This window comes from Hibiscus syriacus, unplaced genomic scaffold (assembly GCF_006381635.1).
Source record: "Hibiscus syriacus cultivar Baekdansim isolate YM2019G1 unplaced genomic scaffold, ASM638163v2 tig00110195_pilon, whole genome shotgun sequence".
NCBI classification, from domain to species: Eukaryota; Viridiplantae; Streptophyta; class Magnoliopsida; order Malvales; family Malvaceae; genus Hibiscus; species Hibiscus syriacus.
This window is the reverse complement of record NW_024062621.1, coordinates 709,166-725,596: the sequence shown is the minus strand read 5'-3', so window position 1 is coordinate 725,596 and position 16,431 is coordinate 709,166. Positions and strand designations below refer to the sequence as shown.

General features: G+C 32.0%; 3 protein-coding genes across 3 annotated transcripts; 2 read left to right on the top strand and 1 right to left on the bottom strand.

Moving 5' to 3' along the window:
- Positions 1-1,445: 1,445 nt before the first annotated feature.
- Positions 1,446-8,958, top strand: LOC120218046. The gene is made up of 6 exons (XM_039215042.1): positions 1,446-1,450; positions 6,695-7,001; positions 7,156-7,258; positions 7,385-7,466; positions 7,497-8,076; positions 8,854-8,958. The coding sequence occupies exons 2-6, from the start codon at positions 6,732-6,734 to the stop codon at positions 8,956-8,958; spliced, it is 1,140 nt and encodes a 379-aa protein (XP_039070973.1). The 5' UTR covers positions 1,446-1,450; positions 6,695-6,731.
- Positions 5,251-6,334, top strand: LOC120218192. Its single transcript, XM_039215160.1, has 3 exons — positions 5,251-5,627; positions 5,772-5,987; positions 6,114-6,334. Exons 1-3 carry the CDS (start codon positions 5,286-5,288, stop codon positions 6,297-6,299), a joined length of 744 nt encoding a protein of 247 aa, XP_039071091.1. The 5' UTR covers positions 5,251-5,285; the 3' UTR covers positions 6,300-6,334.
- Positions 8,959-13,149: 4,191 nt separating the features above from the next.
- LOC120218190 (xyloglucan endotransglucosylase/hydrolase 2-like) lies at positions 13,150-14,479 on the bottom strand. The gene is made up of 3 exons (XM_039215159.1): positions 14,134-14,479; positions 13,805-13,998; positions 13,150-13,704 (listed from the first exon to the last, which is right to left on the bottom strand). The coding sequence occupies exons 1-3, from the start codon at positions 14,425-14,427 to the stop codon at positions 13,308-13,310; spliced, it is 885 nt and encodes a 294-aa protein (XP_039071090.1). The 5' UTR covers positions 14,428-14,479; the 3' UTR covers positions 13,150-13,307.
- Positions 14,480-16,431: the final 1,952 nt, after the last annotated feature.

Below are 16,431 nucleotides of genomic sequence, written 5' to 3'. Positions count from 1 at the left end.
AACATTTTATCGGATATGTTAATAAATACGGTAAAGCATCCAATAATAACATTTCCAATAGAAACAATAATGTTTTAAGTAATTTTTTATTAAAAATATTAAAAAAATAATAACATTTCCAATAACGCTTTTACTTGATCGTATATTAGGATGTCGCAAGTGAGATTTTCACAGTTAAATTTGGTGATAAAAACACATAAAATTCAAACGTTTTTCCTTTTTGATGATTAAAAAAGTAAGATGAAGTTTGATTAGTCACTCATGGATCAACGTTCGTTATCCTAATTCGAGAGATAGTCGTCTAACATTCCTAAGTATTATGTTTATATAAAGATGGATATTTCTTTAGTTTGAGACCTGAATTTTCTATTAATAGTTATGTATATTTTTAGTTGTGCTCGTTCTAGAATTTTATTTATGTTTATCCCACCGGTAAAGATTTTGTGTTATTAATACATGTGTTCACTTTTAAAAATATTTTTTAAATATAATCAGAGGCGTATCCAGGATAAAAATTCAAGGGTTGCAAGAACTTCATGGGTGGCACTTTTGAGGGGTGACACTTGTATTAGAGGTGACACTTGTGGGGGGTTGCTTGAGATAAACTCCGGGCATCATAGAGATCCGCCCCTAGATGAGGGGTTGCCCGAGATACCCCGACACCATGGAGGTCCACCTCTGTTTGTAATATAATTTTTCCCATCTATAATTTAAATTATATTAGAATACTACTAACATGATACTCTTTCTCAAGTTGTACAATGTACCACCAAATGATCCCTCCTTAAACCACTCATTTATTATGATAATTCCAAAAGTGGGCTCTCTAGAGTCCTTAGATGATTTTCGACCAATCAGTGTGGAGGATGGCGTCTACAAATTCTGAAGGAAAAAAATGGCATAGAGAGGACAAGTCCTTTTAATTTTTTTTTTTATAAAAATGATGGAAAATATAATATTCTTCATATCAGATTTATCAAAAAGTTCGATTCTTAATAGTAAAAGAACAATGCATCAAAATAATACTAATAATAATGGAATCCGTTCTTAATATCACATAAAAATTATTAAATTTTATAATAAATATAGACCACATTTAAAATCTATGTATTGAACTTAATATTAGAAATAAACGCATAATTTTATTTCAGACAGCGAACCTATAAAATTGTAAAAAAATATATTATTAATAAAAAATATAAAATAAAATATCTAAATTATATTAAAATTTAAAACTTATAAAAATGACAATAGCCCAATTAATCCTCACAATATACCTCCACTTATTACCATTGATAACTCAAAAAAACACCATCGTTACCATCAATCACCTCAACCTATTGAAACTTTGTATGCCCTTTAACTAACATGAGAAACACTCGTACACTCATTGCCATCCATAAACCAATAAAGACAACCTTAAAGTGACGTTTGGTTCGTTTGAATCCTGGTTCGCTGGAATCCTTTGGAATTAGGAGGAATTAAGAGGAATTATAATTTAATTCCACCACTTTCCCATGTTCAAGTTTTCAAATGGGGAATTGAAATCTAATTTCATCAAGGGAGGAAAAGTAAATTTCATCCATAACATGATTGAATTGAAATCCTATGGAGGAAGGAATATGAAATTTGATCATACTACCCTCATCAATCTTTTGATAATTTATTAATATATTTTGATTGGGATTAGGGATGGCCACTCAACCCAGACCCGACGGGTTTCGACCTGACCTGATCGGGTCGGATTTTTTTAAAAAAAAATCGGGTTTGGGTCGGGTTTTTTAAGTGTAATATTCGAGTCGGGTCGGGTTCATGTTTAGGATGAAAAATACCCGACCCAAAAAAAATATAATTTTACCTTATATATTTAGTAATAATTATAATAATACCCCTATATATATATTTTTTCAATTAAGTCACTGTTTTTATTGAATAAAAATATTTTTTTTATTATTTCGGGTCGGGTCGAGTTTCTAATCCATATATTCGAGTTGGGTGAAACTTTATTTTGGTCGGGTCGGGTCTCGGGTGGAGGTTCCCTTGCTCTCAGGTCGGGTCGGGTGGATAAAAAAACTCGACCCATGGCCATCCCTAATTGGGATGATTTTAACTTATGATGTTTATTAGTATGCTTTTTATAATTTATTGAAATGAATAATCAATCAATAAAATGAAATTTTAATATTTTTTAAAATTTTACAACATGTAAGTTATAAAGCAAACTAAAATTAAGCAAAAAAAAGAAGGGTAATTCTATCATTTTATATTACTGAAATCAAATTCATATGACATGTCTGCGAACCAAACAGAATATGGAATTGGATTCTAATTTAATTTCATGCCAACCAAACAGATTTCAGATTCAGATTCCAATTCCTTCACAGATTATAATTCCCTCATAAATATTCCAACGAACCAAACTCCAACTAATAGCTTTGGTTCATTTCCCTCCGTATCCAACTTACCAACAATCACATTATCCATTCACTCATTAGACTTGCCGATCAAAAATTTTCTCCCTTTGAAACTACTATTGTTGGACCCACCACAAATTTATTTTCTCGCATGCATCAGCATCTTATTATTGGACCCATCACAAGTCCTTTCTATAAAAGTTTACGATAAAATATTCATTTTTAGAAGAAATTCGAATATTATTGGTGTCACCTACTATATTAAAAGTTGATGATGAATTAATTTTTAATAATTTTTTGAATTTTTTAAAATTAATTTGGATTTTTTCCTTTCTATTGATGTTAAAAAAACATATATGATAAAAATCTAAAGTAGTCTCGTGCTCTATAATAAATGAAGATATGAGAGACGTGCATTTATTTATTAGTTTACTTGATTTCGACAATACATAGAAAAACATAAAGAAAATTAGTTATTAGAAAAACACATCATAAATACATAATTCTTAGAATTTAAAAGTAAATAAAATAAAAATATAATATAATAAAAAATAAAAAATATAGATGGTGGGCGATTAAACACCATATAACTGTTTGTGAAATAAGATGAAGGCAAACCGCGTATAAGAAGAGAAAACTTGCAGGGTTGCGTTAGATGAAAATATTTTATTGACAAGTTTTAAATCTAATCATAATCCTACTCTAGGGAAGGAGAAAGAAGATTGTAGGTGAATGAATAAGAATACTCTTAGTGAGTCTAAAATTCATGATTTAAGATAATATAAGTGAACAAAGATAAATAACTTTACCACCCGACCAGATACACTTACTCTAAATGAAAAATACTTTATATATATTATTTAATTAAATAAAAATATATAACAATGAAAAGCACATTCCATCTTCTTTTTTGTTTATTATTTGTTTAAATATGTTAGAGGTTCATGTATAATTTCAAAATATACAAATCTGCTTCTAATTTCTCATCTTTTTGGTCTTTGTTCAGCCCTTCTCCAAGAGAAGCCCACGAAAGAGTTCAGCCTTAAAATACTTTTGGGCTTTCAGACTTAGAAAAAACTCATATTTGATGAAGTTTTGGAACGATTATAATATAATATTTTTTAATTAATTAATAATGAATATATATATTTTAAAAACTATAAATTAGGTATACTAATTATTGTTTTTATTTCGTTTTGATTATTTAATTATATATATATATTTTTAAAATCATAATTAACGTTATATTTTAGTTTCATTTTGATAATTCATTGTTAAAAATTAACAAAACTGCTGATATAATTTTTTAAAATTATTTTTAATAATGATGTGATATTATCTTATGATAACATATTGTTATTATAATTAATTTTTTAAAAACAAATAATTAAAATAAAACAAAAATCAACGTTAAGTATAAATTATATACTAAATGTATAATTTACAGTGGAAAACTCTATTGAAAAATTTAACACATCGATAACTTGCGGTTAAAGTCTTGTTTTAAATTGTGACCAATCATATCAATACACGTGAACAAATAACATCAGCAATGCCGGCTTGGAGAGTCAAGTCGGTTTAAGTTCAACTATAAAATGGAAATAAATCCCATTCGTCCTTTCCGTTATAGTTTTCCTTTTAACCTCAAAACATAATACAACAACGGCGAAACCCACAAAAGCAATGATTTTCTCGGAGATGGAAATAGACGTCGCTGGCCAGCTGATTCAGCTTTGTGAAAAATACATGGACGACAAAGGGTCAAAGCAAACGAAAGAAGAAACCGGTGAAAACAGAAGCAATAGAAGATGGAATCGATATCCATTGGATGAGGAAGAAGACGAAGATCTTCCGCCAAGAAGAAAGAGGTTTAAATCGATTGATTTCATTTATAGAACGACCAAGCCTTTGGTTATCTAGAATCATCGGAATGCGAAGAAGATGATTTGTAATTAAATTAGTTGTTTTTTCTTTGAATGCTTTGGTGCTGGTTTGTTTTTAAGTATTCAAAGCTGATATCGTGCAACAATGGTGGCGGATATTCTGAGTTTTTAGAGTCGGAGATCGATGTTGCTCGGCAGCTGACCACCCTTCGCAGCGACGACAATGGCAACTTTGTTAACAATCTAATTATTTAGAATTTGTTAATAATATATATAATTTGTATTTGTAAATTCACTTAATAAATTCATAAATGTAAAGAAAATATTATATAATTTTTAAATTTAATTTTATTAATATTATAATTAGAACTCATCAAATAGTATTAATAAAAGATTATTCTTTATAGAAGTTTTAGTTTCAAATAATTATATTTGTAAAGTGTTTGTATCTTATCAATTAGTTTATAAAATTTTGAATAGATATTAATTTATAATTATCTAAACTATTAAAATATATTTTAACATAATTTATATAAAAAAATATTTAAACATAACTGATATGTTATAATAACTAATATAAAGAATATTTATTACTTTAAGATAATTTTATTTAGAGTAATATAAATTAAAAAGTTAAATGAGAATAAAATTCTCAAGATTTTAATAGAAAATACTACTGATAAGTAATAATAATATTTTCCTTCTAATGGGGATGAAAATAAACTAATTATAAATATATAATTTCAGAAAAAAATATTACTCTTATTAATTATATTTTTTGCGAGACAAACAGTTTCCCGAAAATTTTAGAATATATTTGAATTTAGCTCGTAAAAAGTAATGGCCAAATCCATATAATTTCCCTCCAAACTCAGACAAGTTTTCCCGCCAAACTCAGATACATTTATCGTCTCTCTTTTCCCCGCCAAACCCCATTAATACTCTATCTCTCTCTTGCACGCACACAGTTTCTTTCAGAGGGTTTAAAATGGCGGACTCAAGGGGAGTCTTGAAGAAAAGGAAGCGGCCATGTCATCCACTTAGCCAGTCTTTAAGGGGAATCACCACTCGTAGCAAATCCCAGATCCATATTCACCGCAATCGGTCGGGCAAATCTCGAACTTACTCCATCGGCGGCGGAAAACACCAAGGTCTACAATCCTTTGTCAAGAAACCCAAAAAGAGCCTGCCAGTTGAAGATTCGGTGGGGTGCGATTTATCTTCCGTTTCCATCAAAGATCTCCGGTTAAGACGGGTCTTTTCCCCCTCTTCCACTGATGGGGTCATTCCGAACTGTTTGGATGATGATCAGAATCTGGGAAAAAGTGAGGTTTCTGGGAATTGTTTGGACGATGCCGAGAATCTGGGAAAAAGTGAGCTTGCCGGGAATTGTTTGAACGATGCCGAGAATCTGGGAAAAAGTGAGCTTGCTGGGAATTGTTTAGACGATGGTGAGAGTCTGGGAAAAAGTGAGCTTGCTGGGAATTGTTTGGATAGAAGGAAAGAAGATTGTGGAAATGGGGATGTTAGAAAAATGGAGATGTCGAATGAGGAATTTGTTCAGTCAACACCACCTGATGCCGAGATCATTGGAGTTGAGCAAGTGGTTGAGAGAAATGAAGGTGAAAAGATCAAGAAAGAAAAGGGCTTTCCTGAAGAGAGAAATGAAACGAACTACTCAACAAAATCGGTAAGAGTTTAATGTCGTTTAATCTAATGTCCAGTTGATTTTTACTGTTTGTGTTCCATTTCTCCAACAACGATGTTGAATAAGTTAATTTTCTTTTAATGGAAATTGTGTATGTGGTTTAAGTAGGTCCTTAGACCATGTTCTCGAGTGAAGCTTTTCAAAGCGCCAGGCTCATTCATCTTAAGAAGATTGCTTCCTTATTTGATGGATATTAAAAAAGATTGTTATGGAAATTCCCGTGCTTTGGTTATGTTCTGCTTTCAAGCATTGGTTGCACAAGAAACAATGGCATTAAAACATTACTGCATATGATCTTTTACAGACTCCCCAATAATGATCCGTTGTCCAAAAACTGAAAAGGGTTTCGAAGAGAAAGAATTGTTGGCTTCAAATGTTGAAGAAGCAATGGGAGATAAATCTATGGCGGCTGGTTCCTTCACCTCACATGAAAAGGACCCTTCCTCAATGCCACTTGTTAATGGAGAGATTAAGAAATTTGAGTTGCAAGTTTCTACTGAAGACCAGAACTCGAATTGCTTGAAAAATTATTCATCTTCAACTATTGAGGATTTTCATTTCAACAAGGAAAATTCAGCTTGTGTGTTGTCTACTGATAAGATATTGGCAGATGATGGTGAAATTGCAAAATCTAATGTTGAATCTCCTTGCAATGTTCAAGTTTTGGACTGGAATTTTTCTCTGGTTAGTGATTATAATGAAGTTAACAAAAATTCCAATGAGGAAATGCAGTCTGAGATTGAAGACAATGATGCTGAAGTTGTGGCTGAAGTTGTGGAAAAAGTTGAATACTTGAATGTACAATGCATGTCAGTGACACCACCAGATTCTGTCATGATTTCTGAAATGGAGACTGGTAATACCAGAGGCATCAGGGCCGACTGCCTTTCTCAAGGAACGAATTGTGATGGTGAAAAGTCAAAGAACGGAGCCTTTCACAGAAACGGTGGTCGAGATACTGATAAAAGCTTAGACACAAGTCCTAAGAACAAGTTGGTAAGATGTTATCAACCTTTCAGAGTATTTTCAATTGTGGTACATCATTTTCACAGTACGTACTTTGCTGATAAGTACATATGCAACTATACTAGTTAATGGCGAAAATTACATATTTCATGCTAATGTAATTGGCCTTTGTAATGTTGAATAGGTCCCAAACCAACAGTTGCGTCCGATGTTATGTAAAATCCCAGGTTCATTCAGTTATCGAAGGTTGCTTCAGTTTTTGATAGACTTAACAAATGATAACTCCTGTGAGTCCTTTACTTCCTCGACTATCTCCCACTTACCGAACCCTTCTTGCTTTAGAATAGTTCCATTGTTTATGAATTAGTTTGGAGCCTAAGTATTTGTAATCTGTTACTTGGATGCTTTACTAGGTGCTTCTAGAAATGATCAGTCATTGAAGGTTGACAAGAGTTCTAAAGAAAAGCCTATTTCACTAGTCTTTAGTTCTGGCAAAGGTGCATACATTGAAACTTTTGATTGCAGAAGTCCCGCTGTAGAGCAGTATACGAGTGATGGCATTCGGGCGCCTGTGACTGAAGCAACTGCTATAGGATCATCTAGCGATAAACCAACACGATCTCCACCTAAACAACTTGCTGGCTCCTTGCTGATACCAGATTCACAACAGGAACATGCATCGGTTGTTAAACATGCTGCATTGGTGGATGCAAACCAAGAGTTAGAAACTAGCCCCAAACATGTGGTTGAGCCATCAGCCATGTCATCTAGTCCTCTCATCAATTCTGGATTGTTCCGAAGAGAAGAAGCTTCGAAATTAGTGTCTTGTCGTCTAACGTTTGAAACCGAAGGGGATACCACAAAGTCTACTGCAAAATGTGTAAATCAAGTAAAGCCAATAGAAGCTGATAGCTTGGGAGAAGCATCTATTCCTATAGGATTTCCTATTGTCGGTCTCAAAAAGGGAATCCTTAAAAGAAATCCTCCTGGATGCAGAGGTATTTGTTCTTGTCTGAACTGCACATCTTTCCGGCTTCACGCAGAGAGAGCATTCGAATTCTCAAGAAATCAGATGCAAGATGCTGAAGAAGTGGCATTGGATTTTGTAGACACTAATTTTTGCATTTTTTTAAAATTATTATTATTATTATTATTATTATTATTATTATTATAATTTATATTATATTATTATTATTAAATAAAATATATATTACAAGCCAAAAAAAACCCAAAGGCCGATTACAATTCTAGGCCCAACCCAGATGTCCAGCATGACCCAAACCCTAATGCAAATAAGGTTTCTAAGCCCTATCTTAGCTTACAGTCGTCGCATCTCTCAATCGTTGGATCTGAGAGATCTAACGGTCCACAGAAAGTTTAACATGAAGCCTTAGGGTTTCATAACCCTAGGTTATCATCTCTAGCCGCCACTTCCAATAGTTGTCGCCTCCATCATCAGGTGTCTTAGCCAGTTGTTGTCGCCTCGTCGAAGACTCTAGAAGCACCAGATGGCTGCCCACGTCGTTGCTCTAGGGGTGAGTCACCACCATAGTTCGGTGACTCACCGAATGGCCCTCTATTATTCGGTCCGATATCATCCTCGGTGGTGGCTATAAAAGCCACCACACCTACAAAGAGAAAGGGAGTGAGAGCAAGCCACACGGGCAACAACAGAGAGAGAACGGAGATACGAAAGCAACAATCAACAACCAAACAAAGAAAACATACCGAGCAACTTACCACATCATCGGATCTTCCACGCATCACCAGAGAACCAAAGAGTCGAAGGTAAAAAGGCTAGATCCATGATGTTTGGTAGAGTTTTAGGTTAAGATAATCTCGGATTTGGCTTTAGGATAATCGGTGCTTTAATTTGGGGTAGGTTAGAAAATTTTCGGCCACTGACGGCGATCGACGTCGGAGCACGGTTGTCGGTCGGCGACTGGTTTCCCTCAGACGAGGGAAACTTAGAGAGAAGAGAGAGTAAATCTCTCTTAGAGAGAGAAGAAAAAAAAGAAATGAGATTTTAGGCCTAAAATGGTCGGTTTGGGGTATATAAATCCCTCCCCAAATGACGCCGTTTTGGGAGGGTGACTGTGTAATTTCACACATGGTTAAACCACACTCGTAATCCCTCTAGGTTTTGTAATTTTACATTTTAGTCACTGGAATTGATTTTATGTGCATTTCAATTTGGTTTTTAAATTTGGTTTTATTTCTTTTTAGTCTTAACCGAATATTTATATAATAATTAAGGGTAAATACTATATTTAGTCCCTCAGATTTTAATATTTAATATTTAATATTTTAACCTCGAAATAACTAATTAAGGCTAAATTATACTGTTAGTACATATCTTTTTAATAATTCAAATTAGGACCTTTAGGTTTTATATTTTATATTTTAGTTACTATTTTTTTATTCTTTTCATTTTTGACCATGAATTTTATATATTTTGCATTTTAATCATATAGTTTTTAATTTTATTTGTTTTTATTATTTAAATTGCAATTTATTTTTATTATTATCCTTTTATTTTCAATATATTTAATTATTATTATATTATTATTATTTAGTCATATAAACATATATATAATAAATATTATTTATTTTTTTATTTTTTTATATATATTAAATAAAAATCCTATTTATAAAATATATATATTTGCTTTAATTTTATATAAATTACTTTTAGGAAAAATAATCATATTTTAATATTTATTTATTTTTAATATTAAGAAATAGGCTGTCTTAAAACAACTAGAAGCATGGTTATCAAAATCGGACCAGACCGGTCGGTTCACGGTTCAACCATGAACCGGTGGCCTGTCTGGTTACCTCACAAAACCAGTCTGTCAAGGAACTGGCTGAAAATCGGTAGAACCGATAGAATCGGCTGAAAATCGATAAAACCGGGGTGAACTGACTGAAAATCGGCAAATTGGTTTGAACCGCCGGTTCACTTTTTCTTTAAAAAAAAATTAAACCAAACGACGTTGTTTGTTCAACGAGTCGAATCAAATTCGAGTATTGCTGAGCTCGACTCGAACTCGAAAACTTTAAAAGTAAGTTTAACTCAACTCAAAAACTCACGAGCTAAAAATTATCAAGTTCAACTCGAACTCGAAATATAATATTAAAACTTGAACTCGAAAAGGCTCGAACTCAAAAAAAATTAGAAGTTTGATTGAAGCCTAAAATTTGAGCTCAATTGAAGCGAAAGAATAGTTCGCTTTGTGCTCACCAAAAGGCTCCATGATTTTGAATGTCAAATTACCTCTATTATTTATAGAAGTAAGTTTGGATGCTCTTCTATATTTTTTAGTTATGTGTGATTGTTTTGTTCTCATATTTTCTCTTTAAACTTTTGGGATGCTCTTCTATGTTTTTTAGCCATGTGAGATTGTTTTTTTAAATTAAACCAAATGACATCATTTGTTATGATTTTTTAAGCCCTAATTTTTTTTTATTATAGTTATATAATTATATTTATTATTTAATATGTTTTACTTTAAATATTTTGTTGTAGTTGATTTAAATCATTTTGTTTCACTTGATTTTGTGGTTTTTAATTTATATATGTTATGACTTGTGATATTTTTATACCTTTTAATATTGTAAACTTAAAAAAAGTGTTACATATATATTAATATTGCTTTAAATATTATGTAAAATTAAAAAAAATATATTATTTTATATAAAATCCGGTTCAACCGCGGTTGAACCAGTGAACCAGTACCTTCATCGATTCAATGTTTGTTCCGGTTTTAAAAACATTGACTAGAAGTCATTTTCTGATATTTTTAAATAAATAAATATCATACTTTTATAAATTATATATATTAATTTATTTTATTTATTTTATTATTTTTAGAAAAATATTTTATTAATATTTATTTATTTATTAATATTAAGAAATGACTATCTTAAAGCAACTAGAAGTCTTTTATGATATTTCTAAGTAAATAAATATCTTATTTATAAAATATAAAAAATATATATATATTTATAAAAATTAATATATTTTCTTGGAATTATATTAATAAATTTGAAATCACAGGATCATAAATTAAATTTATATTCGAATTCTTAAATTCTACTATTAGAGACAATTTATAATCGACAGGGACCAATTTTGGGCGTTGTGGGGTGCTAATCCTTCCCCAAACGTAATCGACCATGAATCCCTTTTTATTATTAAAAAGAACGAATTTTTGGTTAAACATAGATCGGTTTATATTTTAACTGATGTTTTCTTATAAACTTTTTTAAAAGATGTTTTTTAGATATTCGACCTACCTAACCTAAAAGTCCGATGACGACTCTAAACATTTCCTAAAAAAATTATTTATTTATTCACATTACTTTTTTTGCCAAGTAAAATTTCGAACCCGGACGAAAACCGGTTACTGACATATTTGATTAAAAGAGTTATCATTCCTTCGGAATATCTTGGAGAAATCTGCTTCTGGTGCTAGAGATCAGTGTAGTATATCCATCAATGAGGTGAATGACATATACTACATACAATCCAATATCCTTGCTTCATATTCTACATAATTACATAAACTTGTGCTTAATCTCTAATATGCTGAAATCAGGTTACAGATGCTTGCAAGAAAGCCTCTGAAGCTGAAGAACTTGCCAAAGCTCGTCTCGGTGAAATGATCTATGATCTAAACATTCATTGCAGAATCCCGGTAAGTATAGTTTGTGCTTTTGCACTCCATACAATAGCATATCTGAACAATCTCCTCATATTGTACTTGAAGTACGGTTTGTCTAAGAATTTAAAGCTCTTGTTCATGTAGTGTGGGCAGCGACCGAGGGTGAGATTTGCCAATTATGTTGAAGAACTACTCATTCCTATAGCCGACTCATCAAATAAATAGTTATCAATTATGATAACTGCATTGCTTTCTTTGTGATCGTTGTTTCTTAAATAGCTATAGCTATGTTACTTGGATTCGGGTGTGAGTACGAGTATTTGTATTGAATACCAATTGTTCTTAAATTGATATCAATATATAATTTTTTGTCTACATAGTAGGTATTATTTTAATTTATTACCTACATAATGTATAAGGACTAATGAAAGAATTAGACCCAAGTTTCAAATATGCATAAATATTAAATGATATGGATGAAATTGAGATGAGGAGTCATAATGATACACACACCACGCTCTCTTCACGTGACCCGATGGCAATTTGTAAGATTATTTTTGAGTTAATGTTTTGGATTGTAGCTGCAGTTGCCCCAGAGTGGGTGAAGGGCTCGTAATGTATATTTTATAAAGTTGGTGAAAGCTGATGCATGCATCGGCATGGTCATCCTCTTCACTTCCCCTGGGTTGGGACAGGAAAGCCTTATCCTTTCACAGGCTCCGACTCTTTACTTCCATAAATTTGCCCCATTATTTGTACCACCTTTTGACACTTGTTATGCCATGCCTTCTCTATTTATTATTAATTAATATTTTCTAGATAGTTACTTTTTTGACATAATCATGAATTAATTTATGTTATTTATTTAAATTATAATTTTATAAATTTTATTAATTTATAAATTATAATCATGATTTTAGATTTATACAAAGTTCAATGTATAAACCATCATGTATAACTAAAGAAGAGAGATAACTTCTTTCTTTTCTCTTCAATTTCTTTCATCTATTTTCAGAATTTATTTTCCCTAAAATTTTATATTAGTGTTTAATTTTAGGAGATGACAAATTTATAAAATTTTAAAAAATAAAAACATATTCTCAATAAACAAACATACAAGAAAATTTTAAAATATATAATAATTTTAATTTTAAATTCTCACAGAAACGACTGCCTCACCAAACTCCTTATGGTCATCTTATCTATGTTAAATAAAGATTTTTCATTCAAATGAAAAGATGAATTGCCAAATCATTACAATCACTATTTTCCTATTAACAACAGTCAAATCCTTTTGATTCTCCTATTGTTTTTAGAATAACTAACAAATTGAGGAAAAAGCAGAGGAAATGTGATCAAAGTGTAGCATTGCATTGGTCACGGGAGATTACCTATGTGCCAGGGGAAGAATTACCTTTTCAAACATGCTTCCATAGGCAGCATTAAAGAGAAGCTATTTTGATATTCGAAACATGAAGAATTTATTATCAGAAACAGAGGATTTACAGCTATTTTCAACATCACAAAATCATTAAATTAAAAACCAGCAATAGAAAGAACAAAGATACATGAAAACAAAGAATGTTAATAACTTATTCCACCCCTAAGCATCGAGTTGAGTGCAACTTGATTACATAGAAGAAAACATTAAAGAATATGACAGTTTCTTTCAGAACCTCCGTTTACACTCGGGCGGAACACCCTGAGGGTAACGCTTCAAATCGGTGCAATAGTTATAAATCATGAAGTATTTTTGAACCCATCTCAATCTTCGTCTTCCCGGGGCATCTAGCTCTGTCGTTTCCCAAGCACCGTCGGAGACTGAATTCGTCTTGCTGCAAGACGAACCGGTCCCCGACCAAACACAAGCGTTGGCATTGAAGTTCCGGTAGTATGCGGTAAAGGGTGCCTTTGTCCAATCAGTTTTCACCAAGCCGCCCCTCGTGGCCCAGTCGTCCGCGTTCCACAAGCTCGAGTAAATCCTCATGGGCTGACTCTTGGGGAACGGCACACCGATCGCTTCAGCGTTTTTGAATACTCGGATGGGAGTGTTATCCACCAAGAATCTGGCAAAACAGAACAACAACAACAACAAAGACATCATTACTAGCTGTGTTTTTTTTTCTAAGGTACAAAGACAAGTTACAAGACAATTGATGCTCTTACATTATGTGCTGTGGCTTCCAAATGATGGAATATGTGTGGAAGTTTCTAGTCGGATCGAACCATAGATAGAATTGTTGTTCTCTGTTCCCTTTGCCTAGTGTGTAGACATTTGTGTGCAATATGTAGGGGTCACCACTAAGATTCCCCAAGAATTCGAAGTCGATCTCATCGTGGGTTGGCCCTTGAGAAGACAACTGCAACACCAAAAATGAGTTACAGGTATTAATATTCGAACTCATTCTAATATGAACTTATTGAATATCGTCAATAGTAAAAATGAATCTTCTTATTTTTGAAAGATTTGAGTTTAAACAACTACGTCAACTTACGTAATAAGCAGTAACCGTGCCAGCCGAGTTGCCCGCTACGAGCTTGAGCTGCATGTCGATTCTCCCGAACAAATACTCTTTCTTAGATTGAAAACCAGACCCCGAAACCCTGTCCAAGGACAAAGACAAGAGCTTACCGCCTTTAAAAATCTTACCCCTTCTGTCACCCCATGTCAGGTCGAAATCCTGGTAAAAATCACCACCATAGGCGACAAATACCAACGAGTTCATGACCAAACAAGCCATTAAAGACATCGAAACAACATTAGAACAAGAACCCATTTTTTCTTTCATATGGAAACCAAAGAATGGATGAGAAAAAGAGAGATTTCTGATGAATATTTTGAGTTTTTCAAAGAGAGGGTATTTATATAGGGAAAGAGATGGGGATGGAGGTGGGGAGGTAACGCGTGAGGCAATAACTAAGGGGGAGCCAAGTAGAAGAGCTGGTGACAGCTGAGCATATACTACAATAGAATCAAAGCTGGAAGCTTGGAAGATTTTGTTTTTAGGGTAAGGGAAGGGTTTGATTTGGATTTTTGTGAGAGAAACTATGTACAATGATTTTGTCCCCATGGAAATAAGCTAAGGCTAGGGGTCGCCTTCACTATGATTTGCTTGCTTATAGGTAGTGGATTACAACTCGGATTCTCTATGGCTGAATCGGTTAACGGGATTCATCTCGCTAGATTTAGAATAATAGACATTCATTAAATATTTAATTATAAATTTTAAAAGTAATATTTAATTTAACTAAAATTTAAATTAATATGTACCTAAAAGATTATTAGACCCAAAATTTTAAGAACAGTCAAATCTTTATTTTATTAATTTAGGGTATTTACAAGTGTTTGTATCTATTCTAAAATTCAATTATTTAACAATGAATATTCAAATTATTTTAGGAATATCTCTTTTTACGTCTGTTTATATTACAAATTACTAAAAACCGTTCACTTTAATTCTCACCTTTTTCCCTATATATCACTAATCCAATTATAACTAACTTCTAAGTAATTATTCACTTCAACATTTACATAAAAATAGGTAGAGATTCATCCTTAAAAAAATGACATGAAAGATTTTTACCACTTGTTGTAAGAAAAGTTTATATAATTATTTTTTTTATACACGGCTTCATTCTTAAGTGTTAACCTCTAAAAATGGGCACAAATCCTGGGGTATCAGTGGTAAAAGAATTGTTGATATTCTTTGATGTCTCGGTTTGAGTATCGACAATGTCAAGGGTACGAGTGATCAATGTCAAATGGTTGGGAGTTATTTTCGAGCATATACTACTTTATAATTACTCCAAATTAATAAAAAAACCCTCTAAAAAGGTAAATTTTAAAGTTTAACCTTAAAAATGGTAAAATTGCATTTTAGCCTTGTCATAGATGCATAAAACTTCAAATTAATACAAAAAATATTAAATTACAAATTATAATAATAATAAAATTATATTTTAACCCTTTAAGAATTTATAATTTATTTATGAATCCTACAAAAATTCCAAGCTTCTTCCCTATTAGCTTGATCATACCTATTAAAACATATTTATCGGTTTGAATTGATTTCTCTTACCTAATAGATCACTAGGTTTTGTTGTTAATATGTGATGTACCATTGGTTTTGACCTTTGTGTATGGGTTTTTTGTTTCTATGTGCGTCACATTTCAAACTGTTGGATTAAGTTCTGCCATTATTTTATACCCTCAAAGCAATCGAAGTACCAATGAAATAAGTTGAGAGACAGATTAGATTACAATTATCACATCATTAAAGACTGTTGTTGAGAGGCACAAGCACGGTTAGAACTTTTAATCTATGATTTGATTTTTAAAATGTTGATGGTAAGTAAATGATTCAAAATCACATGTTGTAACCAATAATAAGTTGGTATAGTGAGACAAGACATTAAATATTTTAAGTAATGATATTAATTCGAATTTTGATGTTTGAGAATGAAATAAATTGAGTTGGAAGGTAATCATTACCTTTGTAATACCGATTCAAATTAATCTATTAATAAATCAAAAACTGATGGTTATAAAAAAAATCATAGGATGTAGCATACTCTTAGTAATCTAATGCAATAATGTGTGTTTTACATGAAAAAGAAAAAGAAAATAAAATAAAGGACTAAATATATATATTTTGTTAATATAAAGGGCCGGATATTCGGGGACCTGTCTTAAAAAGTAAGAGAGAAGCTGTGTATCACCGTCACATTGCTTTCATAGCAGAACAGTGCAGCTTTAATTACTCTCACCAGCTCCAATATTTTATAAAAGAGAA